Consider the following 13,720-nt stretch of genomic DNA (forward strand, 5'->3'; position numbering starts at 1 on the left):
GTAGAATAGAAAGCCTTGAAATAAACCCACACATCCTTTCAAAAAATTTTTAACAAGAGTGCTAAGACCATTAAATGGGCAACAGTTAATTTTTTTTTTCAATAAATTGTGCTGGGTAAACTGGATATCCACATGCAAAAGAATGAAGTTGGAACCTTTTCTTAGACTTTGTGAATCTGAAATATCTGAAACAGGTTTCAGTTGACTTAGAAAGTTTATTTTGCCAACGTTAAGGATGTACCCGTGACACAGTGTTAAGAGGTCCTGATGACATGCGTCCAATGTGGTTGGGGTACAGCTTGCATTTATATATGTTAGGGAGATGGGAGACATCATTCTCAATATGTGTAAGATGTACATTGGTTTGGTATAGTAAGGCAGGACAACTTGAAGAGGGGGTTTCAGGTCAGAAGTAGATAAGAGAGTCCTTGATCCTTTTGAGTCCTTGATTAGCTTTCCACTGAATACACAATTTAGTCTGGCTCAGCGAATCTGCATTTTTACATAAACAATAGAGCAGAGGAAGCAGTCAGATATGCATTTGTCTCAGGTGAGTCTGAGAGCGATGATTTTCAGTTCTAGTCTGTCCTTTGTCCACAAGGAATTTCCTTTTGGGCAAATTGTGAGGGAGGTGTGTAGCTTTTTGTCTTTGTAGCTATTTTATTTAGGAATAAAATGAGAGGCAGATTTGCCTGACATAGTTCCCAACTTGACTTTTCCCTTGGCTTAGTGATTTGGGGGTCCTAAGATTTATTTTTCTTTCATAACTGTATACAAAAATTAACTCAAACTACATCAAAGTCCTATAGCTAAAGGTAGAAATCTCTTAAAAGGAAACATAAGGTAGACTCATGACATTGAGTTTGACAGTAATTTCTTGGTTATGACACCAAAAGCACAGGTAACAAAAGAAATAAATAAATTGTACTTTACCAAATTTAAAGCTTTTTTTTTTTTTTTTTTTTTTTTTTTTTTTTTGCTTCAGAGTACATTATCAAGAGAGTGAAAAGATAAGTAGTGAGGTGCTGTGGCTCAAACCTGTAATCCCAGTCCTTTGGGAGGCTGAGGCAGGTGGATCATTGAGGTCAGGAGTTTGAGACCAACCTGGCCAACATGGTGAAACCTAATCTCTACTAAAAATACAAAAATTAGCTGGCTGTAGTGGTGGGCATCTGTAATCCTAGCTAGTCAGGAGGCTGAGGTAGGAGAATCGTTTAAACCCAGGAAATGGAATTCGCAGTGAGCCGAGATTGCTCCACTGTACTCCATCCTGGGCAATAGACCGAGACTTCATCTCAAAAAAAAAAAAAAAAAAACAAACAAACAAACAAAAGACAACCCACAGAATAGAAAATATTGGCTGATCATATATTTGATGAGAGGATAATATCCAGAAAATATAAAGACTTCCTAAAATTCAACAACAAAAAGACAACCCAATATAAAAATGGGCAAAAGATTTTGCTATAGTTTGTGTCGGCTCCAAAATTCAGGTGTTTCCAATGTGATAGTATTAGGAGGTGGGGCCTTTAAGAGGTGATTAGGCCATTGTCTCCTTCCTTGTAAATGGGATTAGATGCCCTTATAAAAGGGCTCGCTAGAGAGAGTTTGTCCCTTTTTTTTTTTTTTTTTTTTTTTAACTATCCTGTCATTTGCCACGTGAGGACACAGTGTTTCTTTCCTATGGAAGACGCAGTGTTCAAAGTACCATCTTGAAAGACGAGATCAGACCCTCACTGGACAATGAACTTGACAGTGCCATAATCTTAGATTTCCCAGCCTCCAGAACAGTGAAAAATAAATTTCTGTTCTTTATAATTTACCATCTAAGATATTTTGTTATAGAGTACAAAATGGACTCAGCCAAACTTGAATAGATATTTCTTAAAAGAAGATCTATAAATAGCCAATAAGCACATGAAAAGATGCTTAACATCACTAATCATGAGGGGGATGCAGCTCAAAACCACAATCTACTTCACACCCACTAGAATGTTTGATAGAAAAGATTGACAATAACAAAACTGTTGATAAGGATGTAGACAAATTAGAACCCTTTTGCATTGCTGGTAGGAATGTAAAACTGTGCAACTGCTGTGGAAAACTGGTAATTTCCTTCCAAATTAAATAGATAACATATGATCCAGTAATTCTCCTTCCAGGTATATACCCAAAAGAATTGAAAGTAAGGACATAAGGACTTAAGCAGATATTTGTATACCCATTTTTACAACAGCTTTATTCCGAACAATGAAAAGTGAAAACTACCCAAATGTCCATTGATGGATGAATAAACAAAATGTGGTATATATGTACAATGGAATATTGTTCAACCTTAAAAAAGAATGGAATTCTGCTACGTGCTACAACGTAGTTGAACCTTGAAAACATGCTAAGTGAAATAAGCTAGTCACAAAAGGACAATTATTGTATGGTTCCACTTGCATGAAGTACATAGAATAGTCAAATACATGGTAGAAAGTAGAACATAAAACAATGGCTTCCTGGAGTTTGGAAGAGAAGAGAATGAGGGGCTATCATTTTATGAGTACAGATTTTCTATTATAGAAATGAATAACAGGGGAAATCTTAGAAAATTAACAAACATGTGAAAATTAAACAACATGCTACTGAACAACCAATGGGTCAAAGAAGAAATTAGAAGAGAAATTTTAAAATACATTGAGAAAAACAAAAATGGAACTACAACAAAACCTATGGAAGGCAGCAAAAGCAGATTTAAGAGGGAAATGCATAGCAATAAATGCCAACAACAAAAAAGAACAAACTAAGCTTAAGCTTACAGTTATCAGAAGGATAGAAATAACAAACAGCAGAAATAAATGAAATAAAGACTAGAAAAACAATAGAAAAAATCAACAAAATCTTTGTTTTTTTGAAAATATAAAATCAATAAAACCTTACCAATATTAAGAATAAAGAAGACTCAAATAAAATCAGAAACAAAAGAGGAGACCTTACAGCTGGTACCACAGAAATACAAAGCATTGTAAGACATTAATATGAACAGTTACATGCCAATGGATTGGATAACCTAGAAGAAATGGATAAATCCCTAGACACGTAGAGCCTACCAACAGTGGATCAAGAAGAAATACGGAATCTAAACAGACCAGTAACAAATAAGGAGATTGAATAAAAAATAAAGTCTCCCATCAAAGAAAAGTCTAGGACCTGATGGCTTCACCAGTAAATTCGACCAAACATTTCAAGGAGAACTAATACCAATCCTTCTTAAACTCTTCCAAAAATAGAAAAGGAATACTTCTAAATGTGTTTTGTTGTTGTTGTTGTCTTTTTTTGTGACAGTGTCTCACTTTGTCTCCCAGGCTGGAGTGCAATGGTGCGATCTTGGCTCACTGCAACCTCCTCCTCCTGGGTTCAAGTGATTCTCTTGCCTCAGTCTCCCGAGTAGCTGGGATTACAGGTGCCTGCCACTGTGCCCAGATAATTTTTGTATTTTTGGTAGAAACAGGGTTTCACCATGTTGGCCAGGCTGGTCTCGAACTCCTGACTTCAGGTGATCCGCCCGCCTCGGCCTCCTAAAGTCCTGGGATTACAGGCATGAGCCACTGCACCCAGCCCTAAATCTTTTTAATGAGATCAACATTACCTTGACATCAAAGCCAGACCTGGACATTACAAGAAAAGAAAATTACAAGCCATTATCTCTGAAGAACACAGATGTAAAAATCCCCAACAAAATACTAGCAAACTGAAGTCAGCAGCACATTAAAAGAATAATGTACTACAATTAAGTGGAATTTATCCTGTCGATGCAAGGATGTTTCAGCATATGCAAATCTACATATGTGACACACCACCTTAAAAGAATTATGGACAAAAATCATATGATAATCTTGTTAGATGCAGAAAAAGCATTCAACCAAATTTAATATCCTTTCATGATAAAACTTGCAACAAATTAGGTATAGAAGGAATATACCTCAACACAATAAAGGCATATATGACAAACCTACCGATGATATTATATTCAATGGCAAGGTTGAAAGCTTTATTTCTTAGACAAGGATGCCTATTCTTACTACTTCTATTCAATATAGTACCAGAGGTCTTTGCCAGAGCAATTAAACAAGAGAAATAAATAAAAGGCATCCAAACAGGAAAGGAAATAGTGAAATTGTTGCTGTTTGCTTATGATGTAATCCTGTATATATAAAACCCTAAAGTCCCCGCCAAAAAACTGTTAGGACTAATAAATGGATACAGTAAAGTTGCAAGATACCAAATCAATATAAAAACTAGTAGCATTTCTGGCCAGGCGTGGTGGCTCATACCTATAATCCCAGCACTTTGGGAGGCTGAGGTGGGTGAATCACTTGAAGCCAGGAGTTTGAGACCAGCCTGGCCAACATGGTGAAACCTCATCTCTACTAAAAATACAAAATTAGCTGGGCGAGGTGGTAGGCACCTGTAGTTCCAGCTACTCGGGAGGCTGAGACAGGAGAATTGCTTGAACCCAGGAGGCAGAGGTTGCAGTGAGCTGAGTTTGCACCACTCCACTCCAGCCTGGGCGACAGAGCGAGACTGCATCTCAAAAAACAAAACACAAAATGAAACAAAACAACAACAACAAAAAACTAGTAGCATTTCTGTATACTAACAATGAACTATCAGAGACATAAATCGAGGAAATAATCCCATTTATAATATTTACGAAAAAGTAAATACTTAGGATTTAAATACTCCTTAAAGAAGGATGTGAAAAATCTGTAGACTGAAAGTGATAAAATATTGATGAAAGAGATTGAAGAAGACACAAATAAATAGGAAGATACTCCATGTTCATGGATTGGAAAAATTATTTTTAAAGTCTTCATATTACCCAAAGCAATTTGCAGATTCCATATAATCCTTATCAAGATTCCAATATGCCCTTTTATACAGAAGTAGAAAAAGCAGTTCTAAAATCCATATGGCACTACAAGAAACTCTGAATAGCTAAGACAATCTTGAGCATAAAGAAGAAAACTAGAGGCATCACATTACCTGACTTCAAACTATATTACAAAGCCATTGTAATCAAAACAGCATGGTACTGGCATAAAATAGACATTGACCAATGGAGAACTCAAAAATGAACTCATACATTTACAGTCAATTGATTTTTGGCAAAGGGGACAAGAACACATAATGGGGGGAGGGACAGTCTCTTCAATAATGGGTTTTGGGAAACAGGATATTCACACACAGAAGAATGAAATTGGACCCTTATCCCACTCCATCTATAAAAATCAACTAAAAATTGATTAAAGACCTAAATATAAGACCTGCAATTGTGAAAATATTATACAAGAAGAAAACACAGGGGAAAAACTACACACTACCGGTCTAAGCAGTGAATTTTTGGATTTAATCCCCCAAGCTCAGGCAACAAAGCAAAAATAGGCAAGATTACATTGAACTAAAAAACTTCTGCACAGCAAAGGAAACAGTGAAGTGAAGAGACAATCTATATATTGGGAAAAAATATTTGCAAGCAATACACTTGACATGGCATTGCTACTTAAAATATATATGGAACTCAAATAACAGTAGTAAGAAAACAACCCAATTTTAAAATTAGCAAAGATAATCCCAGGAGTTTGGAAGACTGAGGAGGGAGGATCACTTGAGGCCAGGAGTTCAAGAGCAGCTGAAGCAACATGGGGAAACCCTGTAAAAATACAAAAATTAGCTGGGCTTGGTGGAGCAAGCCTGTAGTCTCAGCTACTCAGGAAGCTGAGGCATGAGAATTACTTGAACCCAGGAGGTGGAGGTTGCAAGTGAGCCAAGATCATGCCACTGCATTCCAGCTTGGGTGACAGAGCAAGACTCTGTCTCAAAAAAAATAAAAAATAAAGGAAGTTCATCTGATGATCTCGAATGCTTACATAGGAAAGGAAACCAAACTGTATTTGTGTATGATGTGAATTGGTTTTGCCCAATGCAGTCTTCAGCAAATTTTCCATGACTTAGGAGATACTTCCTTAATATTCTATATATGTATTCTAAATTGATACTTTATTAAAGTTTTCAATGGAGCACATAATCCCATTAGTGCTGGAAAGTAGGAGAAAGTAGGTCACTTTGCTTTATTCTTCAAAACCAATTAACTGTAGAGCTCATGAACAATTGAACACTTGAAGTGCTACATGTCAATGAATTTTCCAGCTACATGTCGATGAATTTTCCAAATATATATTAAAGTGTACAACCATGTTAATTTTCTTTTCTTTCCTTTTTGTGTAGGATCCCAATGAAGATACAGAATGGAATGACATTTTAAGAGATTTTGGCATTCTTCCTCCTAAAGAAGAGTCAAAAGATGAAATTGAAGAAATGGTTTTATGTTTACAGAAAGAAGCAATGGGTATGGTTGTAGATTTGGTGGGCTGGATGATGGGAATAATACAGTTAAGTTAGTAGCAAGGTACTTCATGAACATAGTGGGAGAGAGGACATTAGAAATCATTTAATATAGGCTGGGCACGGTGGCTCACGCCTGTAATCCCAGCACTTTGGGAGGCGGAGGCAGGCGGATCATGAGGTCAGAAGATCAAGACCATCCTGGCTAACACGGTGAAACCCTGTCTCTACTAAAAATACAAAAACAAAATTAACCGGGTATGGTGGCGGGCGCCTGTAGTCCTAGCTACTCGGGAGGCTGAGGCAGGAGAATGGCGTGAACCCAGGAGCCAGAGCTTGCAGTGAGCCAAGATTGCGCCACTGCACTCCAGCCTGGGCGACAGAGCAAGACTCTGTCTCAAAAAAACAAAACAAAATTTAATTTAAACCCCAAGTACTTTCAGTATTTATATTCTTTCAGTATTTGTATACACCTAAAACAACTAATTTCACATTTTGAAAATCGCATGCTAGATATAACAGAGCTGAAATAGCCTGTTGCATAACCTAGGGAGCTTTCTTCTCCCACCATGTCCCTCTACCTTATTACCATCTATTTTTATCATTCTTATAGTGTGTATAGTATGTCTTCTTTATCAAGATTTCCAGGTACTTGAGGGAAATCTGAATTTATGAAATCTAATTGATTTTCATACCTAGTTTTTTTTGTTTTTTTGGGGGGGGATGGAGTCTCACGCTGTCACCCAGGCTGGATGGAGTGCAGTGGCCGGATCTCAGCTCACTGCAAGCTCCGCCTCCCGGGTTTAGGCCATTCTCCTGCCTCAGCCTCCCGAGTAGCTGGGACTACAGGCGCCCACCACCTCACCCGGCTAGTTTTTTTGTATTTTTAGTAGAGACGGGGTTTCACCGTGTTAGCCAGGATGGTCTCGATCTCCTGACCTTGTGATCCGCCTGTCTCGGCCTCCCAAAGTGCTGGGATTACAGGCTTGAGCCAATGTGCCCAGCCCATACCTAGTTTTAAATGTAGCCTGTCAGTTAGTAATACTTTAATGTTATACTTTCTATAATATGTATAGCTTTTTTTGGTGGCTGGCTGCTTTATGTTTGTTTGAAGATACTCTTTTTTGTTTGTTTGTTTTTTTGAGACCAAGTCTCACTTTGTTGCCCAGGGTGGAATGCAGTGGTGCGATCTCAGCTCACTACAACCTCAGCCATTTGGGTTCAAGTTATTCTCCTGCCTCAGCCTCCCGAGTAGCTAGGATTACAGGTGTTGCCACCAAACCTGACTAATTTTTGTATTTTTAGTAGAGATAGGGTTTCACCATGTTGGCCAGGTTTGTCTCAAACTCCTGACCTCAAGTGATCCGCCCACCTCGACCTGCCAAAGTACTGGGATTCCATCACACCCGGCTGTTTAAAGATACTGTTGATCTCCTTTGTCTAAGACAGTTTTTTTCTAGACATTGACTGTATAGTAAAAAAATTTTTAATTTGATAATCTATAATTTATGTTGTTTTAGTGAAACCATTTGAAAAGATGACTCTTGCACAGCTGAAGGAAGCTGAAGATGAATTTGATGAAGAAGATATGCAAGCTTTTGAAACATACAGGTACAGTGATTCATTTGGGTTAATTATAAATTTTTGAATGAACTATTATAAGAATAAAGCTAAAAAGATTTGATCTTGTCAGATAGGTTTTACAAAGAACAAAACTAATTTTTAAGTAACATTTTGAAACTCCCTTTATGTAAGGTGGAATTTTATTACATCATTACTTCATTTTTTCTTAATATTTTGCCTTTGATTGAATAGAAAATTATCCAATAATGTACAATATAACTTCATCAAGCTACGTATGATTAAAGTGGAATATAGCGATAAGAGGCCAATAAAAAGATGGCCATGATTTTCCTTCTAGCATGATGTCTGTCAAAGGTGACTATCATTTCATGAGTAATTAATTACTACTCTTAAACAAATTATTTTAGAAATTAGAACAGGGTCATACATTTCCCAACTTACTTCACAACTAAAATAAGCTGGGAAATGTATGAACCTGTTCTAATTTCTAAAATAATTTTTACAAGACCAGTATTATCCTGATACTAAAACCAGAGAAAGACATCACTAAAACAGAGTACTACAAATATCCCTCATGACTGTAAACACAAAATCTTTAAGGAAATATTAGCAAATTAAGTCCAGCAATTTAAGGAAATAATAAATCTTGATTAAGTGATATTGGTTGCAGGAATGCAAGGTCATTTTAACAATAAAAAAAAAAGTGAATTGGGACTGGACACAGTGGCTCATGCCTGTAATCTCTGACTTTGGGAGGCTATGGTGGGAAGATTGCATGAGGCTAAGAGTTACAGACCAGCCTGGGCAACATAGTAAGACCCTGTCTCTACAAAACAAAAATAAAAACCAAAACCCACCAGTGAATGGAGTTAGAACAGCAATACTCCGGGAGCAATGAGCAGATACAGCATTCAGATCTTTCTCAGGCAGGGTGCAGTGGCTCACGCCTGTAATCCAGGCACTTTGGGAGGCCGAGGTGGGTGGATCACCTGAGGTCAGGAGTTTCAAACCAGTCTGGCCAACATGATGAAACCTGTGTCTACTAAAAATACAAAATTAGCCGGGCATTGTGACACATGCCTGTAATCCCAGCTACTTGAGAAGCTGAGGCAGGAGAATCACTTGAACCTGGGAGGTGGAGGTAGCAGTGAGCCGAGATCGTGCCATTGCATTCCATCCAGTCTGGGCAACAAGAGCGAAACTCCATCTCAAACAAACAAACAAACAAAAACAAATAAGTACTATTCTCTAATAACAGGAATCAGTGCTCCTTAGTGAACTGCTTGATCCTTCGGTGTGTGTTAGGAAAGTATAATACGAATATGAAGCATCTTATGTTGCCAGTAGGTAAGGAAGTACTTTAAAAAAAAAAAAAAGTCCCAGGAGTCAAATGGAAAGATCTCCCAAGGGCCAAAGTTAGAACAACTTGAACAACAAAATCAATAATTATATGATTGGATTATAAAGCAAATAATGAAATAAATATATGAAAGTTCATAGTGATATAAGTAACTTAATATATGAACAAATTTGGAAGAAGTAATCTCTCTCCCTTACCGAAGATTTTTATTTAATAAATGTAAATGAAATGAGAGAAATAGAAAAATCACCATCAGAACAGTGGTAATTTCCTATGGGTAAGATCCAGTGGTGGATGCTAAAATGACTGGTTGAAAGTTTAAACACCAACAGGATATTGCATAATTTCAAAGAATTCTTCCCCAAATATTTAGTAATTATAAAGGAGGAAATACTAAGTTTATAGGCAGATACTGTCTTAGGCAAATGATCAAGTCTAATATCACCAGTAAAATATGCTGGGAGGTGATCAAGTAACCCCTGGTATGTTGTACTGAGAAGGACATATCACCTCTGTGGTATCCTTCTCAGTAATGCATAACTTTAATTATAAGAAAACTTCAAATAAACCCTAATTGAAGAACTCTTTAAAAATAAACAAAACCCACTAATGAGACATCAGTGAAAATAGCAGAATAGGAAGCTCCAAAAATCCATCTCTCTACCTAGTCGAAGATTGTACTAGCGGAACTGTCTGAAGTGACTGTTTTAGTGCTTTGGAGAATATTGAATGCTTGTAGTTTCCAAGTGAAAACTTGGCTGGTAAATGGCAGTATCAGTTGATGTCAGCACTCAGTTCCGTAGCAGCTGTTCATACTCAATCCCTAGCTCCATGACAGGCAGTTGACAACCTGTATTTCTGACACAGCTTGCTGGAGCCAAGGTGGACAATAGGATCTTTTCCTCCAAATATTGGGGTTCTGTGTTCTTATTACAGATTGCTGCTTCTGAACATGGATGTACAGGGACAGAGACTGGTTGCCATTGTGTGAACCCCCACTGGCTCAGGCAGCTATCAGAGGACTTAAAAGAGCTATAACCTTTTTTAAAGATTCAAAACCAACTGTACTTTTGGGAAAATACAGAAAGCCAGTGCATTTACTCTGGGAAAGATGCAGGCTCAGAAAATACGTGGGAAGACCTTAAAGCTTTTACCTCAGAATGATTCCCAGTACAAAGACAGCCTATAACAATTAAAACAAAACCCTGGCAAAGGAGGAGAACTTATTTCCAAAGTTACCACATTATAGGATTCAAATGTCTAGTTTTCAACAAAAATCACAAGGCGTACACAAACAAGAAAGTATGGTCCATTCAAAGGAACAAAATATACTGCTAGAAAATGTACTTGAGGAAGCCCAGAAGTCAGACTTACTAGACAAATATTTTAAGACAACTATCTCACAGATGCTTAAAGAGCTAAAAAGATATGAATGTATGATCAAAAAGAGAATAACAATAAATAAATAGAAGTTATAAACAGGAATAAAAGATATTCTGGAACTGTGGTAATAAGAAATATATATTTGATCTTCATCCCCAGTTCCTGACACAGACATACTTGGAATTTGCTGGGTGATAAAAGTACCTTTGGTATGCTCATGAGATGATTCTTGGGGGAAGGGATCCTAGTAGCTTTAAGATGAGGGCTGGTTGTCAGAGGAACCAACCATCTGATAAGAAGGTTAGAACTTTTAATACTATTCCCTGCTCTCTGGCGAGGGGAGAGGGGCTAGAGATTGAGTTAATCACCAGTGGCCAATGATTTATTCAATCATGCCTGTCTAATGTAACCTCCCTAAAAACCACTAAATGATGGTGCTGTGGTCTGAATGTTTGTGTCCCCCCCACCCCGCCCGATATTCATATGTTGAAACCTAATTCCCCCTCCAAGGTGATGGCATTAAGAGGTGGAGCCTTAGGGAGGTAATTAGGTCATGAGGGCTACCCCTTCATGAATGGCATTGGTGCTCTTATAAAAGAAGCCTGAGAAGGCCAGGCACAGTGGCCCATGCCTGTATTCCCAGCCCTTTGGGAGGCCAAGGCAGGCGGATCACCTGAGTCAGGAGTTCAAGACCAGCCTGGCCAACATGGTGAAACTCTGTCTCTACTAAAATACAAAAATTAACTGGGTGTAGTGTCCTGCACCTGTAATCCCACCTATTCAGAAGGCTGAGGCAGGAGAATTGCTTGAATCTGGGAGGTGGAGGTTGCAGTGAGCCAAGATTGTGCTGCTGCACTCCAGCCTGGGCGACAGAATAAGACTCTGTCTCAAAAAAAAGGACTGAGAAATCTGGAACATGCTTTTTTAAAGATTCATTTTGCCAATCTTTGCCTTTAGTTGGAGATTAATCACATTAATTTAAAATTCACATACATTTAAAGTAAGTACCGTTAAGAAAGGAGTTGCTTTTGCTACTTAGGTGTTTTCTGTATTTCTTATATAATTTTTGTTTTTTAAGTCTTCCATTACTGCTTTCTTTTCACAGTTAGCTGATTTTTGCAGTGTACGATTTTTATTTCCTCCTTCTTTCATTTTCTATCTTTTAGTTTTTTCATAGTGATTATCCTAAGGATAAAAATTAACATCTTACAATGGCCTACTTTAAATAATACCAACTTCACTTCAATAGCATGTAAACACATCTCCATCCTTTTCCTTATTTGTTAGTGTCACAGACTACATTGTTATATATTGTGCATCCATTAACATAGATTTATTATTAATTGCTTTACGTATTTCCCTCTTATATCATACAGGAGAAAAAGAGAAGTTAGAAGCCAACTCTAGGCCAGGCATGATGGCTCATGCCTGTAATCCCAGTACTTTGGGAGGCTGAGGTGGGCAGATCACCTGAGGTCAAGAGTTCGAGACCAGCCTGGCCAACATGGTGAAACCCCATGTCTAATAAAAATACAAAAAAATTAGCCGGGCATGGTGGCACACGCCTGTAATCCTAGCTACTCAGGAGGCTAGGTGTGAGAATTGCTTGAACTTGGGAGGCAGAGGTTGCAGTGAGCCAAGATCGTGCCACAGCACTCTGGCCTGGGTAACAAAAAGGGAAAAAAAGAAACCAACTCCTGTCTCAAAAAGAAAAAAAAAAAAAACCGACTCCAATAATGGCTTTTACATTTTCTTATGTAAAAGCCAAATGGTAATACTGGCTATTATATTTCCCTATGTAGTTAACTTTACCATATTCCTCGTTTCTTCATATGTCTTTGGATACTATCTGGTACCCTTTCATTTCAGCCCAAAGGACTCCTTTCACATATATTTTAGGCAGGTCTAGGTTCCTTGATGTCTTTTTATTTTTATTTTTTTAAATCTAGGAATGCGTTAATTTACCCTCATTCTTAAAGCATAGTTTTGCCAAATATCAAATTCTTCCTTGACAGTTGTTTTCTCTCAGCATTTAAAAAATATCAACTCATTGCCTTTTTGGCTTCCAAAATTTGTACTGAGAAACTGGCTGATAGTCTTATTAAGGATCCCTAGTATGTGATGACTCGCTTCTCTCTGCTTTCAAGTTTCTCATTGTCTCTTCTTGCCTTTCAGTAGTTTATGATGTATCCCCATGTGGGTGTCTTTGAGTTTATCATACTGTTATCATACTTGCAGTATGTTGAACATCTTGGATTTATAGATTCATGTATTTCATCAAATTTGGGAAGTTTTCAGCCATTATTTCTTAAAATATGCTTTATGCTTTTTCTCTCTGTCTTTTCTGTTGAGATTCACACAACATGTGTGTTGGTCTGCTTGATAACCATAGACCCTTTAGGCCCTGTTTATTTTTTTTCATTCTTTTTTTTCTGTTCCTCAGATTGGATCATTGCAGTTGTCCTATTTTCAAGGTTGCTGATTCTTCTGCTTCTTCAAATCTGCTTTCAGAACTCTCCAATGTATTTTTTTATTTTAGTTACTGTACTTTTTAGTTCCTCTGGTGTGTTTTACTTATACCTCTTCTGACATGAAATGTTGGGTCAGGGTCCCCCACAACCAAAATCTCCAACTTCCTGGACACCAACTGGGTGTTCTACAATTCATTTCAATTCTGACACTAACTATTGGAGTTAGGGAAGACCCCACATTGGGAGACTACTTCAAACACTAAGGTGGTTATAATAAATAAGTTGGTAGGGATTGGAACCCTGTGAATTGCCACTGGGAATGTAAATGGTACAGCCACTTTGGAAAACAGTCTGGTGGATCCTCAAAAGGTTAAATGTAAAGTTAGCATATGATCCAGCAATTCCACTTCTAAGTATATACCCAAGAAAATTCAAAAATGTATAGGAATGGCCATAGCAACATTATTCACAATAACGCCAAAATGGAAACAATCTAAATGTCATCAGTTGATGAATAGATAACCAAAAGTGA

General features: G+C 37.6%; 1 protein-coding gene across 1 annotated transcript in view; it reads left to right on the forward strand.

Annotated features, from left to right (window-relative positions):
• The window catches only part of PDCL2 (phosducin like 2), a 33,797-nt gene that overhangs the window by 600 nt on the left and 19,477 nt on the right, over positions 1–13,720 (forward strand). Inside the window, exons 2-3 of the mRNA XM_023192197.3 lie at positions 6,274–6,394; positions 7,911–8,001. Of these exons, the coding sequence (XP_023047965.1) occupies positions 6,274–6,394; positions 7,911–8,001 (212 nt within the window). The remainder of the gene's footprint in view (positions 1–6,273; positions 6,395–7,910; positions 8,002–13,720) is intronic.

The sequence above is a fragment of the Piliocolobus tephrosceles genome, chromosome 3 (assembly GCF_002776525.5).
Source record: "Piliocolobus tephrosceles isolate RC106 chromosome 3, ASM277652v3, whole genome shotgun sequence".
Classification (NCBI taxonomy): domain Eukaryota; kingdom Metazoa; phylum Chordata; class Mammalia; order Primates; family Cercopithecidae; genus Piliocolobus; species Piliocolobus tephrosceles.